At 38.9% G+C, this 17,555-nt stretch overlaps 3 protein-coding genes across 4 annotated transcripts; all 3 read left to right on the forward strand.

The window, feature by feature from the left end:
* The first annotated feature begins 556 nt into the window (after positions 1-556).
* LOC5512103 (delta(12)-oleate desaturase) lies at positions 557-2,455 on the forward strand. The gene has a single exon (XM_001632402.3). It carries the CDS (start codon positions 782-784, stop codon positions 1,937-1,939), a length of 1,158 nt encoding a protein of 385 aa, XP_001632452.3. The 5' UTR covers positions 557-781; the 3' UTR covers positions 1,940-2,455.
* Positions 2,456-3,097: 642 nt separating this feature from the next.
* On the forward strand, positions 3,098-12,417 carry LOC5512119 (bystin). Its single transcript, XM_048725463.1, has 13 exons — positions 3,098-3,324; positions 4,193-4,414; positions 6,918-7,050; positions 7,241-7,292; positions 7,680-7,764; positions 8,222-8,319; positions 8,576-8,654; positions 8,941-9,006; positions 9,377-9,494; positions 9,577-9,667; positions 10,111-10,176; positions 10,702-10,774; positions 11,285-12,417. The coding sequence occupies exons 1-13, from the start codon at positions 3,196-3,198 to the stop codon at positions 11,363-11,365; spliced, it is 1,293 nt and encodes a 430-aa protein (XP_048581420.1). The 5' UTR covers positions 3,098-3,195; the 3' UTR covers positions 11,366-12,417.
* Positions 12,418-12,701: 284 nt separating this feature from the next.
* LOC116618131 lies at positions 12,702-17,553 on the forward strand. Of its 2 annotated transcripts, none has more exons than XM_032381484.2 (5): positions 12,702-13,095; positions 13,919-14,265; positions 14,512-14,628; positions 15,094-15,283; positions 15,837-17,553. In XM_032381484.2, the coding sequence occupies exons 1-5, from the start codon at positions 12,962-12,964 to the stop codon at positions 15,958-15,960; spliced, it is 912 nt and encodes a 303-aa protein (XP_032237375.2). In that variant the 5' UTR covers positions 12,702-12,961; the 3' UTR covers positions 15,961-17,553. The 2 variants fall into 2 exon arrangements, with proteins under 2 accessions (XP_032237375.2, XP_032237376.2); XM_032381485.2 differs by having other exon boundaries at positions 15,840-17,553.
* Positions 17,554-17,555: the final 2 nt, after the last annotated feature.

Below are 17,555 nucleotides of genomic sequence, written 5' to 3' on the forward strand. Positions count from 1 at the left end.
CTTTGCTTCAAACACAATAAAAAAAAACCTCTTTGTATAAACCGAAACCACTAAATAGCTCCAGATTATGCTAAATTGTCTCTCTCAAAAATCAATAATCCAGTAACGAATTTAACAACACCAAATTTTAAACTATAGCACGCCAAACTTTTTTTTTTACCAAAGAAATAAAGCAAAACACAAGGTAATAATGAGAAAATAACCAAAGAGTTATACTAGAGCATAATTATTTTAGAGCCAGTATGCTTCTCTAGGCTTTGATATTCCGAGAGGTTTCAAATGTATTCATTCACTCTTCCATTCAAACTCCCACGCGTTGTCCCACTGAGGAAGATGTCAAATTCAAATACCTTTAGTGGAAAAGAACGTGAAAATTCGTTAGAGGTGTAAATAAATTCTCCCTGCGAAAGAATATTCTGGATTTTAATGAAGTATTTCATTTCGTTAAGATCAAACGAATACAAACATTTGTCAAGCGGTCGCTTCCTTTCATTATTCATACGAAAAAATATTCCCTGAGTAAAGCAGGTGAAGAGTAAATAATTCAGGAATTAACGCTCAATGTTTAGAGTCCTCGCGAATGTGATTGGTTAAAAACACAATGACATCCGTGCATACAAAGCGGGGGAGCGCGGACAAAGAATAATCTGTAGTGTAGTTCACCCATGGTTCTCAGCGCCCGGTGTCATTTCGCATTCACTTCCCACAAGAGCCAGTACTTTTTAGCGAAGGTTGCTGACCGAACTGACAGACCAGCTCGACGCTACGGCAAGAGAAAGCGATGGGAGTCATAGAACGAAGATCTCCGGGCTTAAAACCACCCAAAACAGAACAGGTCGATAGAAGCAAAACTATGAAAGCGCCGACAGAAACGCCGCCTTTTACCTTAAAAGATCTGAAAAACGCAGTGCCGGCTCACTGTTTCGAGCGCTCCTTTCTCAAGTCTACCCTATACTTGATATGGGATCTCCTTATGGTAGTTGCGCTATTGCTTGTCGCCATTTGGGTCTATAATGCCGGCCTACCCTGGTATGTCCAAGTACTGTTTTGGCCGGCCTACTGGTTCTGTCAGGGCTGTGTGTTGTTCGGTGTATGGATCGTCGCTCACGAGTGCGGTCACTATTCTTACTGTGACAGCAAGGCGATCTGTGATTGGCTTGGACTTGTGCTGCACACAGTTCTACTCGTGCCATACCATTCATGGCGTATTAGCCACAGCCATCATCACAGAAACACGAATAGAATGGACGGGGACGAGGCATTCGTCCCGAACACTAGAACACTCCTGGAAAAAGAGGACGACTTGGAGTTCCCCAACGTATTCAGACGCTTCTATCATTTGGTCAAGTATCTCACCATCGGATGGCCGGCGTACCTCTTTTTCCACGCTCGCGGGAGACCCTACCTTAAGCACGTGAACCATTTCAACCCCTCTGCTCCAATCTTCAAGAAAAAGGAGTTCTGGGATGTAGTGATTAGTGATGTGGCTTTAGCTTTGTGGGTGGGATTTCTCGTTTACCTGAGCGTAAATACGAGTCTAATCAGTGTGTTGGTGATTTACGGTGTGCCATACTTAGTGGTTAATATGTGGCTGGTGATAGTCACTTATCTTCAACACACCGACATTACAGTGCCCCACTATGATGACCAGGAGTGGACCTGGCTTAAAGGCGCTCTCTGTACCATTGATCGGGACTATGGTCTCCTGAATACCATCTTCCATAACCTCACTGATGCCCATGTTGCCCATCATTTATTCTCCTATATGCCGCATTATCACATCAAAGAAGCCACCGAGGCCATCAAACCGATACTCGGGAAATACTATAACTACGATCCGACCCCAGTTTGGCAGGCCTTGTGGAAAAGCGACTCTTATTGTAGATTTGTGGAAGACTTTGGCGGAGTGAGATGGTACAAGGCTTACAAACACGAGTAAACACACGTACAACAACGAAAATTCACATAAAGCTGATTAGAGCCTTTTTTTTAATTTGCAACAGTCTGCGATGTTTATAATAAAAAATACATATGTGCGCCTAGTTTTTCAAGCATTACGCTATAGTTTTTGAGTGGTTTTGAATGGATGGGAATAATGTTTTTGAAAGGGGATAGAACATGGGAATGATAATTGCTTGCTTTTACAGAAAACAAATACCTAATGTATTACGAATGTACATCATTGAAAATAATTGTGAAAAACGCATTTTATTTGTCTAAGAAAAGAAATATGAGATGGTATCGAATTATTTATTATTCTCTTGGGTCTATAAGATAAATTTAAAAATAATGAATTATTATAGTTACATAATTATATCATAAAAACGTTTATTATGCTAGAAACTAGTTAAGACTATTTCAAACTAATTCAAATGACAGTTTTAAATTTGATATGATATACATGTAAAGACATTTTTTTCACAAATCGCTCGGTATATGAATAAAATATAAACACGCAAGCTTGATTAATCTTTCGTTTGGAATATAGAGCCTAATTAACTACATTCAGTACCTGTCTCCGTATATGATCCAGGTGCTACCCTCCTGCGCAGATCTTCTTGTGTCCTTAGCTAAAAAGCTCGTAAGCACAGCCGCTTTGGCACCCCCCCCCCCCCCCCCCCCCCCCCCACACACACACACACACACACTATTAAATATCGATCTTTCTGGAAGAGCAGCGCTGGCGCGAAGCCAGGATAAAAAAGACACGATTTTTGCCAGTCAAAAGTGGGGGGTGGGGGGGGGGGTGTCTCTGTGTACGTGCCTGTAGGTTTTGAAGCCAGCGGTTTGCGCACGTCTCCTGTGCCCATACTTAGTTACGCGCAACTCTCTATATTAATAAGCAAGGCGAAATCTATCTATTATATATTTGTTTCAATAGGATTTTTCTGTTTTAGTGAGTTAGAACCAGCTCTTAATGTTTACACAACGCTCTGCCTACACTTTGCGTCCTGGCTAGAGAGATAACTGCTAATACACTGTCGACAGGTGAGCTAGGATAAAAACGGAGACGAACTTCGAAGTGAAAACTGATTTTAAAACAGCTGGTGTCTCGGTCCTTCTGTGGTTATCTTCCCGGAAGCCCTTGCGAGCCCACTTAGCAATGACCGGAACGCCTGATCAAAATCTCGTCTTCACGTGTTGCAACAACACAAAGTTAAAATATCTATAACTTGTACTCGCTATTTCTACAAAATGGGGAAAGATAAGAAAGATCGAAAGCACAAGGGTGGATTAACTGAGGATATACTCGAAAAAAATGTGACGAAACCTTCCAAGCGAGTGAAACACCGCAGGGAAAGACAAGCCGATTCTGTTGAAAGTGTGAGTTAATATTGAAAGAATACACCTATTGAAATGCAACGTAGACGAAGATTGGTTTGTTTCCTAAACAGTCTTTGTCTACGGTAATAACGCCCTTTACTTATTTTTGGGTATTTTATGGTAAGTTAAAAGTTCGATGATTTACTGAGAAATAGAAAATCTTTGAAAATGACTGGAGCAACAGCAGCTCTCCAAAAGTTGATTGGTCAAACTGTCCATACATTAGCATGTGCTTTGCGAATTGGCCGTAGTCGGCTGTGAAAACCAAGCAATTCGAGTGCAATGCCATGTTGAATCTCATTTACTCTCAATATACTATACCCGGTGTATTCGATTGAGTTATTTGATTCAATCGAATTCAAATAGGACCGAATTGGAAATTGAAATTGAAAATTGTGGAGCTTACCTTGGTGTAAGGGCTCTGTCGTAGTTTTGTCTAGTTTTACTCACAATTAGACACTAATTTGAATGCTGTACAGTATACTGTCGATAATGATTAAATCAACAATCCATCAATTACAGGATTTTTTTATTTACTCTCAATATACTATACCCGGTGTATTCGATTGAATTGTTTGATTCAATCGAATTCAAATAGAACCGAATTGGTTGATTATTATGGTGATCGAAATAAATACAAAAATTGTGGAGCTTACCTTGGTGTAAGGGCTCTGTCGTAGTTTTGTCTAGTTTTACTCACAATTAGACACTAATTTGATATGCTGTACAGTATACTGTCGATAATTATTCAATCAACAATCCATCAATTACAGGATTTTATTATATTAAAATAGTTCCAAATTTTCACAGTTTATGGTTTTGGAAATATTAGATAAGAAAAAAGGTAACAAGAACTGTTTTCTTTCAGTTTGTAGAGGAAAAACTATCAAAGAAGATTTTAGAGCAGGCAAGACAGCAACAGGATGAATTGATGGAAGAATATGGCTTCAGGAAAACAGGAGACAGAAAGACTTTGAAATCTGCCCAAACAACACTTGGGACACCAGACTTGGACAGGATTGATGATGATGATGAGGATGATTCTGATGATGGAGCATCAATGACTAGTGAGACCTACTATGAAAACGTGGTGTGTAGTACTGTAGACATTATTTTACTGTAATATTGTACAATGTAATAATCCATTTTAATGTATTCATATCATAGCAGAAGACACTTTTGGTAGGGCGTGTAGTTTGAGTGTAGTGCATGCACGGATTTTGCGTGTAAAACGCTGAGTGTACTACACGATCAGTGCGTGTAGTTTTCCTTTGTTATGCAGGAATGTTGGCTATTGTTCTTTCGAATTTTTATTGCATGGAAAACTATTGATAATGCTGATAATACTTTGATACCCAAGCCACATGAAACGAGAACGTTTTAGTTGTAGCGTACAACATGTATGCGTTAAAATAACGCGGTACTTTGTTCGTATTCTCGGCTTGCGTACGACAAAACTAATCGACTGTTTTACTGATTGCGACGTTCTTTATAACAAATTAAAGCTAAGATATAGGGGATTCTTTTTCAAGGGGTCTATTTGATGCGCGAGTAGGAAAACAAGAGAAAACACTCCTAGTTTAGTAGCCGCCGACATTGTTTTGCAGAGGCAAGCGAAGATCAATCGTCAGCTTGCTCTCTTGGCTTGTGTACAGCTCAAACTAATCGACTGCTTTATGGATTGCGACGTTCTTTGTAGTAAATTAAAGCTTAGATATAGAGGATTCTTTTTCGAGGGGTCTATTTGATGCGCTAGTTAAAAAGCAAGAAAAAACAGTCATAGTTTAGTTGCCGCCGACATTACTATGTCTTTGTTTTGCAAAAGCAAAGCAAAGATCGATTGTCACCTCGCTCTCTTCGGCTTGTGTACGGCTCAAACTAATCGACTGCTTTTCGGATTGCGACGTTATTTATAGCAAATTAAAGCTTAGATACAGGGGATTCTTTTTCGAGGGGTCTATTTGATGCACAAGTTGAAAAGCAAGAGAAAACAGTCATAGTTTAGTTGCCGCCGACATTACTATGTCTTTGTTTTGCAAAGGCAAAGCGAAGATCGATTGTCACCTCGCTCTCTTCGGCTTGTGTATGGCTCAAACTAATCGACTGCTTTTCGGATTGCGACGTTATTTATAGCAAATTAAAGCTTAGATACAGGGGATTCTTTTTCGAGGGGTCTATTTGATGCACAAGTTGAAAAGCAAGAGAAAACAGTCATAGTTTAGTTGCCGCCGACATTACTATGTCTTTGTTTTGCAAAGGCAAAGCGAAGATCGATTGTCACCTTGCTCTCTTCGGCTTGTGTACAGCTCAAACTAATCGACTGCTTTTCGGATTGCGACGTTATTTATAGCAAATTAAAGATTAGATACAGGGGATTCTTTTTCGAGGGGTCTATTTGATGCACAAGTTGAAAAGCAAGAGAAAACAGTCATAGTTTAGTTGCTGCCGACATTACAATGTCTTGGTTTTGCAAAGGCAAAGCGAAGATCAATTATTCCTGTTTGATACTCAGTAAACAACATACGCTTTTTTTCTTCAATACAACGCAAAACTCTTAGTAACTTATACCACAAAAAAGACTAAAGAATTCGAAGCGATTTTAGAAGCGTGGCTCAACACAGTTAGAGTAATAGGCTTCTGTATTTTTTTTTTGTAGTTTGAACATACAAAAAAACACGAGATCCACCTACAAACTTCACACTTTTCCTTCTAATCACTACAAAAACGCTTTCTATTTTTAAGTTCGCTTGCTATAACTAAGCAGAAATTAGAAATAAAGTTTGAATCAATTATTTATTTGCCGATATAAGTAAAACAAAAGTTGTATCCGCCATTAATTCACATATTATACATGGTTCTGACTTATCAAACGTCAAAGTATTTTTCTTCGCATAATCTAAATGTTGAGTGAGGCATAACAATGAGGTGTAACTCCTAATATTCTCAAGGGATTTCGTAGAAGTTAATGAGGCAAACAGTTGCGTGTAGTTTGGTGTGTGTAGTCCACACAAGGTGCGTTGAATTTGAGTGTATGAATCTAATTACACTCAAACTACGCGCAAAAAACTCGCAAAAAACGTGCACAAAATGTTAAGTTTCTTCCAGGCTGTACTTTAGTAGGATGTCTGTAAAGAGAGAGTTGACTTTTGGGTGTTTATGGGAGATTGGTTAATTATTTTTTACAGTGTTTTCAAAAAGGACTTTACCCACACTGCATCAATCTAGGAAGGAGGGCTTAAGCACTATACTGTATTGCTATGTATGTTAGACAATTTTTATACAATTATTATAAACATAACTTATGATAACAGTGTTGACTTTGGTACCACAATTCACATGTTATTGCAATGCCTTATGCAAGCATTTTATTCAGCTCTGCCAAAAGTTCGTTTTCTCTAGGGCATGCTGTTGTAAAAATAATTGTGGTCTCTGAAGAAGACACTGGTTCAAGGTTACTAACTATTGTTTGTTTAAATTCACCATATGCTGTACAGACACAGGAACTATTTTCTTTGTGTTTAAGATGGACAGCTTTAAGGTTGATCTAGGTACAGTAAGTACAATCTGCTTCTAAGATGTATTTTTTTTTACAGGAAGTTGATGAAGAAGAAGAAAAAGCCTTTGAGATGTTTATGTCTCAGGAAGCCCCAACAAGAAAAACACTTGCTGATGTCATCATGGAAAAGATTCAGGACAAGAAAACAGAGATTGAAAGCCACATGTCAGGTAATGAATTTTTAATAGTCTTACTGCAGTACATACAATATTTAAAATGTAAAATTATGTTGTAGTATTTTCAATTTAAAACATTTGATTACATTAGTTAGATATAAACCAAAAATTGCTTAACTGCTCAAGCTATTATAGAATATAGTATATAAATTAATTTATTTCTATTTTTCTTCATCTTCACCAGAGCAAAGCACTGCTCCCCAAATGGATGAAAGGCTTGTCAAAGTCTTCAAAGGGTTAGAGCACTATATAAACTATAAATATAAATTTTCTTCTCCTCTTCTCCAGATTAACATTGATCAATGTATTTTTTTACATTTTGCAACATTAATTTTTATTAAACATATGATTGACCAGGTTACATTATTGGCTTGTCATTATTTTTCACATTTACATATATAATTAATTACTGTAAGTTGTCTCTGACTGGCATCTTACAAAATGCACTACAAACAAGAGCTTAGCACATCAAACCAGTGCAAATCAAGTAAAAAGAATACTCTTCACTGGTGCTCTATTAAGCACACGCTCAATTAACTTGTTTTTCACTTGTACTTACTAGTGAGAAACAGAAACTTTCTGTTGATTGAACTTCTGTAATTGTTTTTCTACTTTCGATACAGAGTTGGAGAGATCCTAAAGAAGTATAGATCTGGAAAGCTTCCCAAGGCATTCAAGTTTATTCCCTCTCTTACAAACTGGGAGGAGGTTAGCATTAAGTCATATAAACATAAAATAACAGCAATGTGCTACTATGGCACAAATTCATTAATTTGTGCTTCCATGCATTAATTAGAATCACTAGACTTTATCTGCCCCTGCTAGAAATCACAACTTGAACTTGGCTAGAATGTAGGCCTCATACAATGTATGTACAGAACTAGTGTAGTAATGGATTTGTGCAAACTTTTGTTGGTGTTTATCACAACCTTACATAAGTTTATTTAGATCAATCCTTTTGAATTATATTAGTGTGTGCAACCATCATTGATGTTTATTCAAATCCATCCTTTTGAATCATCCTCCCATGTGTATCCTTGTAGATGTTTATTCCACCCCTTGACTTAAATCTCTTTGAATTATACTTTAGCGTGTATGTAACCTAATAAAAATGCTTCTTTCAGCTTTTGAGGAGTTTGTTTGACAGTGATCCTCCTCTCTTTAGGTGTTGTTTATAACTGAGCCTGATGAATGGTCAGCGGCTGCCCTGTTTCAAGCAACCAAAATATTTGTATCAAACCTTAATGCAAAGATGGCACAAAGGTACATATCTTCATCTACCTGACTTGAACACAACACTGCAAAACATTTTTTATTTGTTTAAGACAACTTATGAATCAGGGTAGGTTTGTTTGTTGTGTGGTATTATTTAGGATAAACTAGGCATATCAACCTATTGGCCTTACTGCCTGATTAATGCCAGAACCACAGATTACAGTATTACAGTGCAATGTGACACTAGATACCTTGTTAGAAACGCTGCATTGAAATATTTACATAAAGTCTTTGGTCTTCTCAGGTTTTTTAATCTTGTTCTGCTACCAAGAATTCAAGATGACATTGCAGAGTACAAAAGGCTTAACTACCATCTGTACATGGTAATGATAAGAATGTCAGTGCAGAGTACAAAATGCTTAACTACCATCTCTACATGGTAATGATAAGAATGTCAGTCAGTCAGTCAGTCAGTCAGTCAGTCAGTCAGTCAGTCAGTCAGTCAGTCAGTCAGTCAGTCAGTCAGTCAGTCAGTCAGTCAGTCATACAGTATATATTTTAAATTATTATTTATTTAAATTATTGTATACATTACTGAATACTAAAGTAACAAAAGTATTGAATACCCAGGGAATTTGTAAGACTGCTAACTTTTGTTTTAATTCCAAGGCTCTCAAAAAGGCGCTATTCAAGCCAGCTGCATTTTTCAAGGGAATCCTTCTTCCTATGTGTGAGGTAGGCTGAATGTTACAGCGAACAGACTACTTGTGTAGAATGGTATATACAGTATCTATGTGGTGCATATATGTTTAGGTACTGTATGTACCAGAAAGGGTTAAAGCAGGATTGGCATATATAGAATAGTAGATAATAAATAACTTTACAGAAGAGTACGGTTAGATTCTATCACTTCTACTAAATTGCCCAAGTTCAGATATATTGTGGATACAGAGATTAAAAATAATGGTAATGATAAGTGTCTTATTGGCAAGCTACTGCAGGTGTTTTCCTGAAAGTATTTGAGGTTGACTAGAGGAAGCCGTCAAGTGCTAGGGTTGAACCTTGCAGTGTTACTGTATGTAATTGAAGTTTGTACATGTCATAGTCTGGTAACTGCTCTCTGCGTGAAGCCATCATCATCAGTAGTGTGTTGGCCAAGACCACTATCCCTGTGCTTCACTCAAGTGCTGTCATTTTGAAAATTGCTGAGATGAATTACTCAGGTAAAATAGTGGAAACACCGACTTTTGGAGTGGCCCATAAAGTAGTCCATAAATAAATGGAGGCTGTTTCCTTTGTTTCTAGGGGCAAATAGCATTTTTCTGAGGACATTGTTTGACAAGAAGTATGCCTTGCCATACCGTGTTATTGATGCTGCAGTTTATCATTTTCTAAGGTAAGATACTTAATAAAAACATGAACATCTAAACCGTGAACACCTAAAATACGTATGAAATGTTTATTGTCTTCTGACGAATCAGACGCGAGAATTCAGACACTAAAGCTTGTTGAGACATGTTTTTGCTTGAATATCTCGCCAGTGACTGGGCGGAAAAACATTCCATACAAATTTCCGATGTTCACGGTTTTACTCTTACTTAAAGATCCAGCCTACTTTGCGGGCGCCCCAAAGGTCACCCACTCGATAGGGCTCATTCGCGGGGATGACCTTTGGGAGGGAGCGCCCCAACCTTACACTGGATCTCCAAGCATAGTTTTTACTGATTGCGCTCATGTGATGAGTGGTGAAATTTGTTATCTACGATCTTAGGGGGCCACAAAATGAGAGAAACCTATTTATTGATGTATAATTTGTGTGATCTTATTCTCGCTTTACAGGTTCCTTACTGATAAGCGTACTCTTCCAGTTCTCTGGCATCAGTGCTTGTTGACGTTCGTGCAAAGGTAAGATTCTAGACAGTTGTTTGACACCTACTCTTGGCTAGTTAACGTTTGTGCAAAGGTAAGATTCTAGACAGTTGTTTGACACCTACTCTTGGCTAGTTGACGTTTGTGCAAAGGTAAGATTCTAGACAGTTGTTTGACACCTACTCTTGGCTAGTTAACGTTCGTGTAAAGGTAAGATTCTAGACAGTTGTTTGACACCTACTCTTGGCTAGTTGACGTTTGTGCTAAGGTGAGATTGTAAATGTTCTTTGCGGCACCTATTCTTATTGATGTTTGTGTTCCAGTTATCTTTAGAACTCGTTTATACTTGAGTTCTTAAAGCCCTATGCTTGTTGACGTTAGTACAAAGGTCACATTCTAAACGTTCTCTGGCATCAGCGCTTTTTGACGTTTGTGCAAAAGTGAGATTTTGTAATAGGCTGTGGTCAAGTTTTTGCAATTTCAAGAAAGTAAGAATTTGTAGAAAACGAATGCATTCACGTCCGATGATGGCACTTATTGGGTATTCTGTTTTTTTTTCAGATATAAAGAGGATATTTCAAGCGAACAGAAGGAGGCTCTGATGGAGCTTTGCAGAGTCCATGTCCACGATAAGGTCAGCGGATGAGCATCAGTTGCCACGTGTCAGAAATCATGTGATCAGTGTTTTGGGTCACGTGTTCAATGTTTGAAATTGCGTGGCTAAGTAGAATTCGCCAAACCTGGACTCGAATAGGAGGGACATACGAAGACATACAAGGCATATACGGGACTGACCGATGTCCAAGCCCCTTCTTGAAATTCATATAAGATAACTGTGCATTTGAGAACTTTCATATTTAATTAACAATATTTTGCCGTATGGACTATTCCCATTATTCACCGAAACTGAGGAGAATAATTGTTTTCATATATCATTTATGGGAAATGAACTATACAACAACGACAAAAAGAAGCGAGATTTTAAGTTCATTTTGGGATTTCCTAATGGATGTATGGTCCAAAGGTTCCAACCAGTCCTGTTATCGAAATTCTATGAACCTAATGTTAACTTTTATGTTTAGATCAATCCTAATCCTATTCTCTCCCCAAACATCTAACAGTAAATTGTTAATCCTGTCCGCAGATCACACCTGAAGTTCGCCGTGAACTCGTGCACTCCAAAAGCAGAGACATGGAAACTGACCAGCCCATGGAAAGCACGTGATCCACCGTGATGTAGCCATGAAACTCACGAGATTTGCCAAAACGTGGGCTCTCACGGAAACTGCAAACTGACATGAAAACTTGCCATATCATGGAGAGCACTTGATCTAACTATGTAACGCATGTGAACTCTTTGTGGAACGCAAGTGATGTGATCATGGAAAGCACTTGATTCTTTTAAATCCTGGGAACTTCGTGGTTTGACCCTGAAAGCACAAGATCCACGAAAGGCTCTTGCTGGCAGCACCGAAAGATAACACTGTGCTTAACGTAAGCGACATGTGTAAACCAAACCAATGTTGAAATGGAAATTCGAATCTCTGTAGAGGTTGAAGAGAGGGCGAGAAGTTAACTTACCTGTTATGGATACCCAGGACTAGACCGAAAAAGAAGGTCGAATTTTATTGGTCATGAAAGAGTAATCGATATCACGTTAACAAATACACTGCGGACTGGTTCGTGGCTTCTACGTTCGGTTGAATGTTTCGCCTTTGTATAAATGATACATAGAAATTAATTCAGCTTTGATTTGATGGAAACTGGAATCGTAACATGAGATCAGTTTTGGTAGACATATCAGTGCCGTAACAGACCTCGAAATATTGGGGGGGGGGGGGGCACAATACAGGAACATTAAGCAAATATTTGGGGGCACAGCCACGCCCCTACTGGTCATTTACTTATAATTTTTGAAAATATATGGGGTGCAACATATTTTTGCCAAACGGGGTCACTTCCATGTAAGGAAACTAATGTGTTCCTTATTTGGAAAAACTGCATGATTCTTGTCATTTTTAAGGTTGTCGTTCCGCAGGTGCGTCGTAAACTTTATACTTGTAATCAGAAGAGAAAAACAGTGACTGTGACCATCTTTGGTCAATGGAGAAAGTATCTGAAAACAAACTAAGAGTCCTCAAACGACAACGTTTTCTTCATACGTGCCCCCAGTGCCCCACCCCCTGCTACGCCCCTGCATATATAGGGTTATATAATGTGAATTCTCGCATAATTTTACTCAGAAAAAAAATTGAAATAAAACTTCTATCGTCTCAATGTTTTTGGGCCCGTCTATTAGAAAAGCTGAAGAATGAGGGATTAGTCCATTTTGTACTTTAGCCCTTATCATCCCTGCTTAAACGTTATCTGTTAATCTGTACTCAACCCTCCTTCCCCTGGCCCTTCCCCCTTTCTCGCACACAAAAGAAGAAAACACCATAAAATGTCGTTCCAGTTTGTCTCACCGGATTTTTCTGTCCTTTTGGGATGAGCCGTGAGGGCAGCTTGTCGCGAAAACCATCAAAAACTGCGCTAAGGATCATGGTTATTGAAGAGGAACGCCTGCTCGGATTTGCCTTTATTAGTGTCATCGTACAACTCCCGTGGGTGGCTCAGCGAAATGTGTTTCGTTTTTTTCTAATTCTATCAGAAACTAAAAGCGTTTGACGGCCACTCCTTTCAAGGGTAGTGATATTAAAACCTTGATTCGCCGACTTCAGATGCAAATGGGAAAGAAATATCCAGCATTCTAAGTTACCGCTGACAAATGGAGAATGGCTTGGAGAATGAATGAAAGAACCTGAATGAACTGATCGTGGATATGGATCTGACTATTTCTTCCCAGAGCAGTGCTATTTACAGCTGGATATTACAGATAGCCGTGTTATTCTGCCTTAAGAGGCTTATTGTGGGCGATGTCTACGAGACGATTTACTGGAGTCCACAAAACCCCAAGTAAGGCTTGTTGAATTTCATAACAAAACATATATACTTAACTTATATATCTTATTTTCTTTCTATGGATTTTCGGATCCCTTTATTATTGTAATAGCGTTGTACCCTTATTTTAGACATTATGTTTGATCCCGATTTCTTGTGCTTATTATTATTATTTAAGCAAAATCAATGGTTAAAATGGCAGGTTGAAAGATCAGATTAAGTTCTATGTACATGTGCACAACTTAGCGATTTTATTCCCTACTTCTGTGACCTTGTCGTCGACCATAACATTGCGGGCGGTTTGCTCTAAATCTTCTATTTTTAACTAGATTAGATCTTATTCTATCGTTTCGACCCTACTATATCACTTGTCCTCCATATATTTGGCCAGTATACACGTTTCTTTAAAGCTAAATGAAGTGTAAATAATTAAAGAGGTTAAATTATGTTTGCGCTTAGAGAATCGCTTGTATAAGGTGCATTTGCTTGATTGAACTTTTTGTCTACCCGTCTGTCATGTTTGATGGAAGTCATTGAAATAGCATTAAACTTACTAATATAAGAAAACATACAATTTTGAACGGAACATTAATATTTCACTGAAATGATGGTGTTTAGTTTTTCCCTTGCTTTGCTTTTAATTAAATGCAATTTAGTCTTACAAATGTGAGGTAAAACGCCGTGATAAAGGTATTAGACTATAACATATGCTAATGTTGCACTTAGATGCATCCAATGATCATTACATTCAAAATTGCAGTCAAATATCATTATCAAATCTAAGAAAATCAACCAAAAACATTTTTTAACCCTTATTTTAATGTGTTATATCTTTTAGGTTTGCCTTATCTGAAGATAATCTAGCAAGTGGCAAGACATATTATGAAATAGCAGTGATCCCAATGTCATATTTCAATGTTCTGTGTCCAAACTTAATCCAAATAGAGCGACAGCTGAAACATATCCCATCAAAGGAAAGACTGTTTGAAAACCTTTGGCTTGTAGATGAAAATGGTTTTAAAAACTGTTCAGCTAACCCAAGCAAAGGGGGTAACAGACTATTACATCAGTGTATTCCCAACAAACCCTTGGAACTACAGTATTATCAGCTCCAGTTTATGCGACAGAGTGCTATACCTGGCCAAGTCATTGAGATAGAAGAAGGGCAAACATATTACTTTATAGGTAGGTCTATCTAAGAAGCACTATCATCCAATGGGGTCCCTTTTTCCACTGTAAAGTAAGAAGAGTGATCTGTTGTGATATGTTTATACAAGGAGGATCACTTGGCTGACACAGCCTGTAGGAGAGTATGCTTCATGATGCCTGTGGTCAATTTTCCCCTCCCCCCCTCGACTTAGCACTCCAGGTAGCACCAATCCATTGTTTAATTATAAGTAATATTTGAGTGGTTGTTTGTATTCATGGCAGCTACCTCTGATGGAAGTAGGGAGTCACTAAACAAGACATCAGGAGGCAACTGCTTTGATGCTGACAAGAAAGTGGCTATGCGAATGGCTGTTTATGTCTGCTATACAGATTTCACAGGTAAGAGATTTATATGTGATAGTATTATCACATATAAATATATATTTTTTTGTCAAAATTAAATGGGAATTAAAGTAGGCTCCACCAGAAACTATTCACACAATGAAATGTTTAGTTTAGGAGATGGGAGGAAGCTGTGCGAGAAGAAAACAATTTAATGTTATCACCTAGCCATACAGTAGGTTTGAAATAAAGACAATGGAATGGTAAGGTGAACACAACAAGACATATATGAAAGGGGAGGAGGCATTGCCGTAGTGTACTCTGATATGGATAAACATGTAGCTGTTTTCCTTTGTTGGGAGGCAATACCCCTCCCCCTCCTTACTTTTTATCACATTTCAGCATAATGGATGATTACACCCGTCTACTTTTATTGAGAATCCCCCCAAAATTTTCTGAGCTAATCAAAATGTTACAATCAAGGGAGTGCCACAGCTACCTCCATATTACTTTTCATGACAGATCCTAAATGTCTCAGCAACAACTCTGAGAAGAACATTGATGATGCAAACGAACACTTTAACCGGACTATAGTTATTGCAAAGTCCCAGCAAGTCGGTCCTGATAAGCTCTGGCACATTCTGGCTATTGCTCTTGCTGTGGCTTTCGCTGTTTCCTTCTTGGTTAATTGTATCTTCTTGGTGGTTGTGTGGTAAGTTTAATATGGATTTTTTTAGTATGGATTATTTCTTATCACGCAACATAAGTTAAGCATTAAAGGTTCTATTTACTGACATATGCCCTTTACCTAATCTGAATGCTTAGAAATGCATGCGGCCCGTGCTACCGTGTCCACGAATACAAAGCTTCAAGAAACTTTGCAAATTTGATCGACTCAATATTAATAACTTGGATCCATAGTTTACAAAGGAGAGCACTAGCTGTGCTTGGATGATGGCAAGCTTTGATGTGCACTCAATCAGTGAAAAAAAATCCAATCTAAATGGTTTTAACGTTTTCATTCGCAAAACTGTCAAGGTGGCAACGGTAGCGCGCGTCGCACGATAAAACTGTTTAAGTGACCATGGTAGCGCGCGTCGCATGCTAAAACTGTCAAAGTGGCCACGGTAGCGCGCGTCGCATGGTAAAACTGTCAAAGTGACCACGGTCGCGCGCGTCGCACGGTGAAATTATCAAAGTGGCCATTGTAGCACTGTAGCGCTTCGTACTGTTTCATACGGTATTGTAAATCTCATTTATTTCAGCAGCCTTCGTAATGGTCAAAGTCGATCGTCTTGCAACGAAAACTCGTACCCGGATGAGGAACCTCTGAAAAGCGTCGCGGATAGCAAAAAGAGACCGCACTTTCGTCAGTCAGCGGCACTTTGATCCTACACACTACACATTGTAGCTACGGGATCGCTCGCAAAGAATGCAAGGCCTACAAGCAAGTACACCTTAGATGGAAGTAGCCTGCGTTGCAAGCTTTTCTGTGAAGTTCCAACGGAAGAATGGGGAGAGAGCGCTTGCAAGCATTCGTAGTATTTCTCAGATACGCCTCCAATTGACAAACCTTGACAAACGTGTATAATTCAAAACAGCTGTCAAAATTAGCTCCCTCCAAAACCTCCCTCTAAACTCATTTTGGGTCCGTTGCAGGGTTTGCAGATTATAGATGGGCGAAATGAAAAGTGCTTTAATTGGTTTGAATGAAAATGATCGCAGACTCATCGCTGTCAGTCAAAAAGACAATGGGTACCGGCAAGCGTTTCATTCTTCCCCCTCCCCCTTCTTTTTTTTGCGCTCGTCCCATTCTTCGCGCAAAGCTTGCTACGTAGGCTAGGATGGAAGCCAAGGGAATATTGTGTTAGCATAGGACTATCTCATCATGATTAGTCTTGAGTTGTACATTTTTTCGTCTATGCCATCGGGTCAAGATGTGAAAGTATTGTGTCTGAGTGTTCGGATAAATGAACACAATATAATATGAGGAATTTTGATATTTAAAAAGCTGGTTCTCATTGAGGACTTTGGCCCCCAAGGTAGAAGCACAGTTTACGAATGCTCTAGGTTACATTTGTAGCGCGGCATAGCCAGGATTTTTAACAGGAGAGGGCCCAAAAGGAAATTTCAAGGCATTTTCTTCTGTATTTTAGATAATGTCTCATACATTTACTGTATTTTTGGCTGCTAAAAGGGAGGGGGGGGGGCGGGCCACCCCCTGGCTGCGCCCCTGATTTGTTCTCAAAGTGTCAATATCTTAAGTACTCAGATATTCGCTTGCAGGGTCTGTTACGTTCGGGTTGGGAAGCGCTTATTTAAAGCTCTCAATCATCAGTTATATTTAATCTTAGAAGTGACCCAGATAATAGATATAAGCAAACCGTGCTTTGATGTGTTACTATGTGCTTCATGAGGGCATCTAGCACAATTTATTGCTCCTGCTAATACTCTGTATATTGGGCCCACATGGTTACGCGGAATACCTTCCCGCCTCTATCCCGGGGGGGGGGGGGGGGGTGCTTCCCATGTCGACCTGATAGGGATGCTCGTCGTATTTTTAGGGGTCAAAATTTTTTAGGGGGTATCCGATAGAAAATAGGCTTTTCTCTTAGAATTGGTATTTTTCAGGGCCTCTGGGGTATTTTTTAGTTTAGCAATTTCTGAAGAACCCCCCCCCCCCCGGGGGGGCCTCTACCCCTCACAGGGGTACTAGCAGAATGTCTTTCGTGTGCTAGATGCCCTCCGTAAGAATGGCTTGACTTCATATTTGCCTTAGGGAACCCGCGGCCATTTATAATTCATTGATAAATTTCTGCACCAGATATAAAACGGTCTGAGCAGTATAAAAGAGAATTTACAGAAAGCTGTTATTCAAAATCATAAATCAGATTAAAATGTTAGATGTAGAAGTGATATTCAGTAATGTCCTTTTTTTTTGTTGACTTGCTATTAAAAAGACCAAGCCATCTCTGAAAGCAATA

Source organism: Nematostella vectensis, chromosome 3, assembly GCF_932526225.1.
Source record: "Nematostella vectensis chromosome 3, jaNemVect1.1, whole genome shotgun sequence".
NCBI classification, from domain to species: Eukaryota; Metazoa; Cnidaria; class Anthozoa; order Actiniaria; family Edwardsiidae; genus Nematostella; species Nematostella vectensis.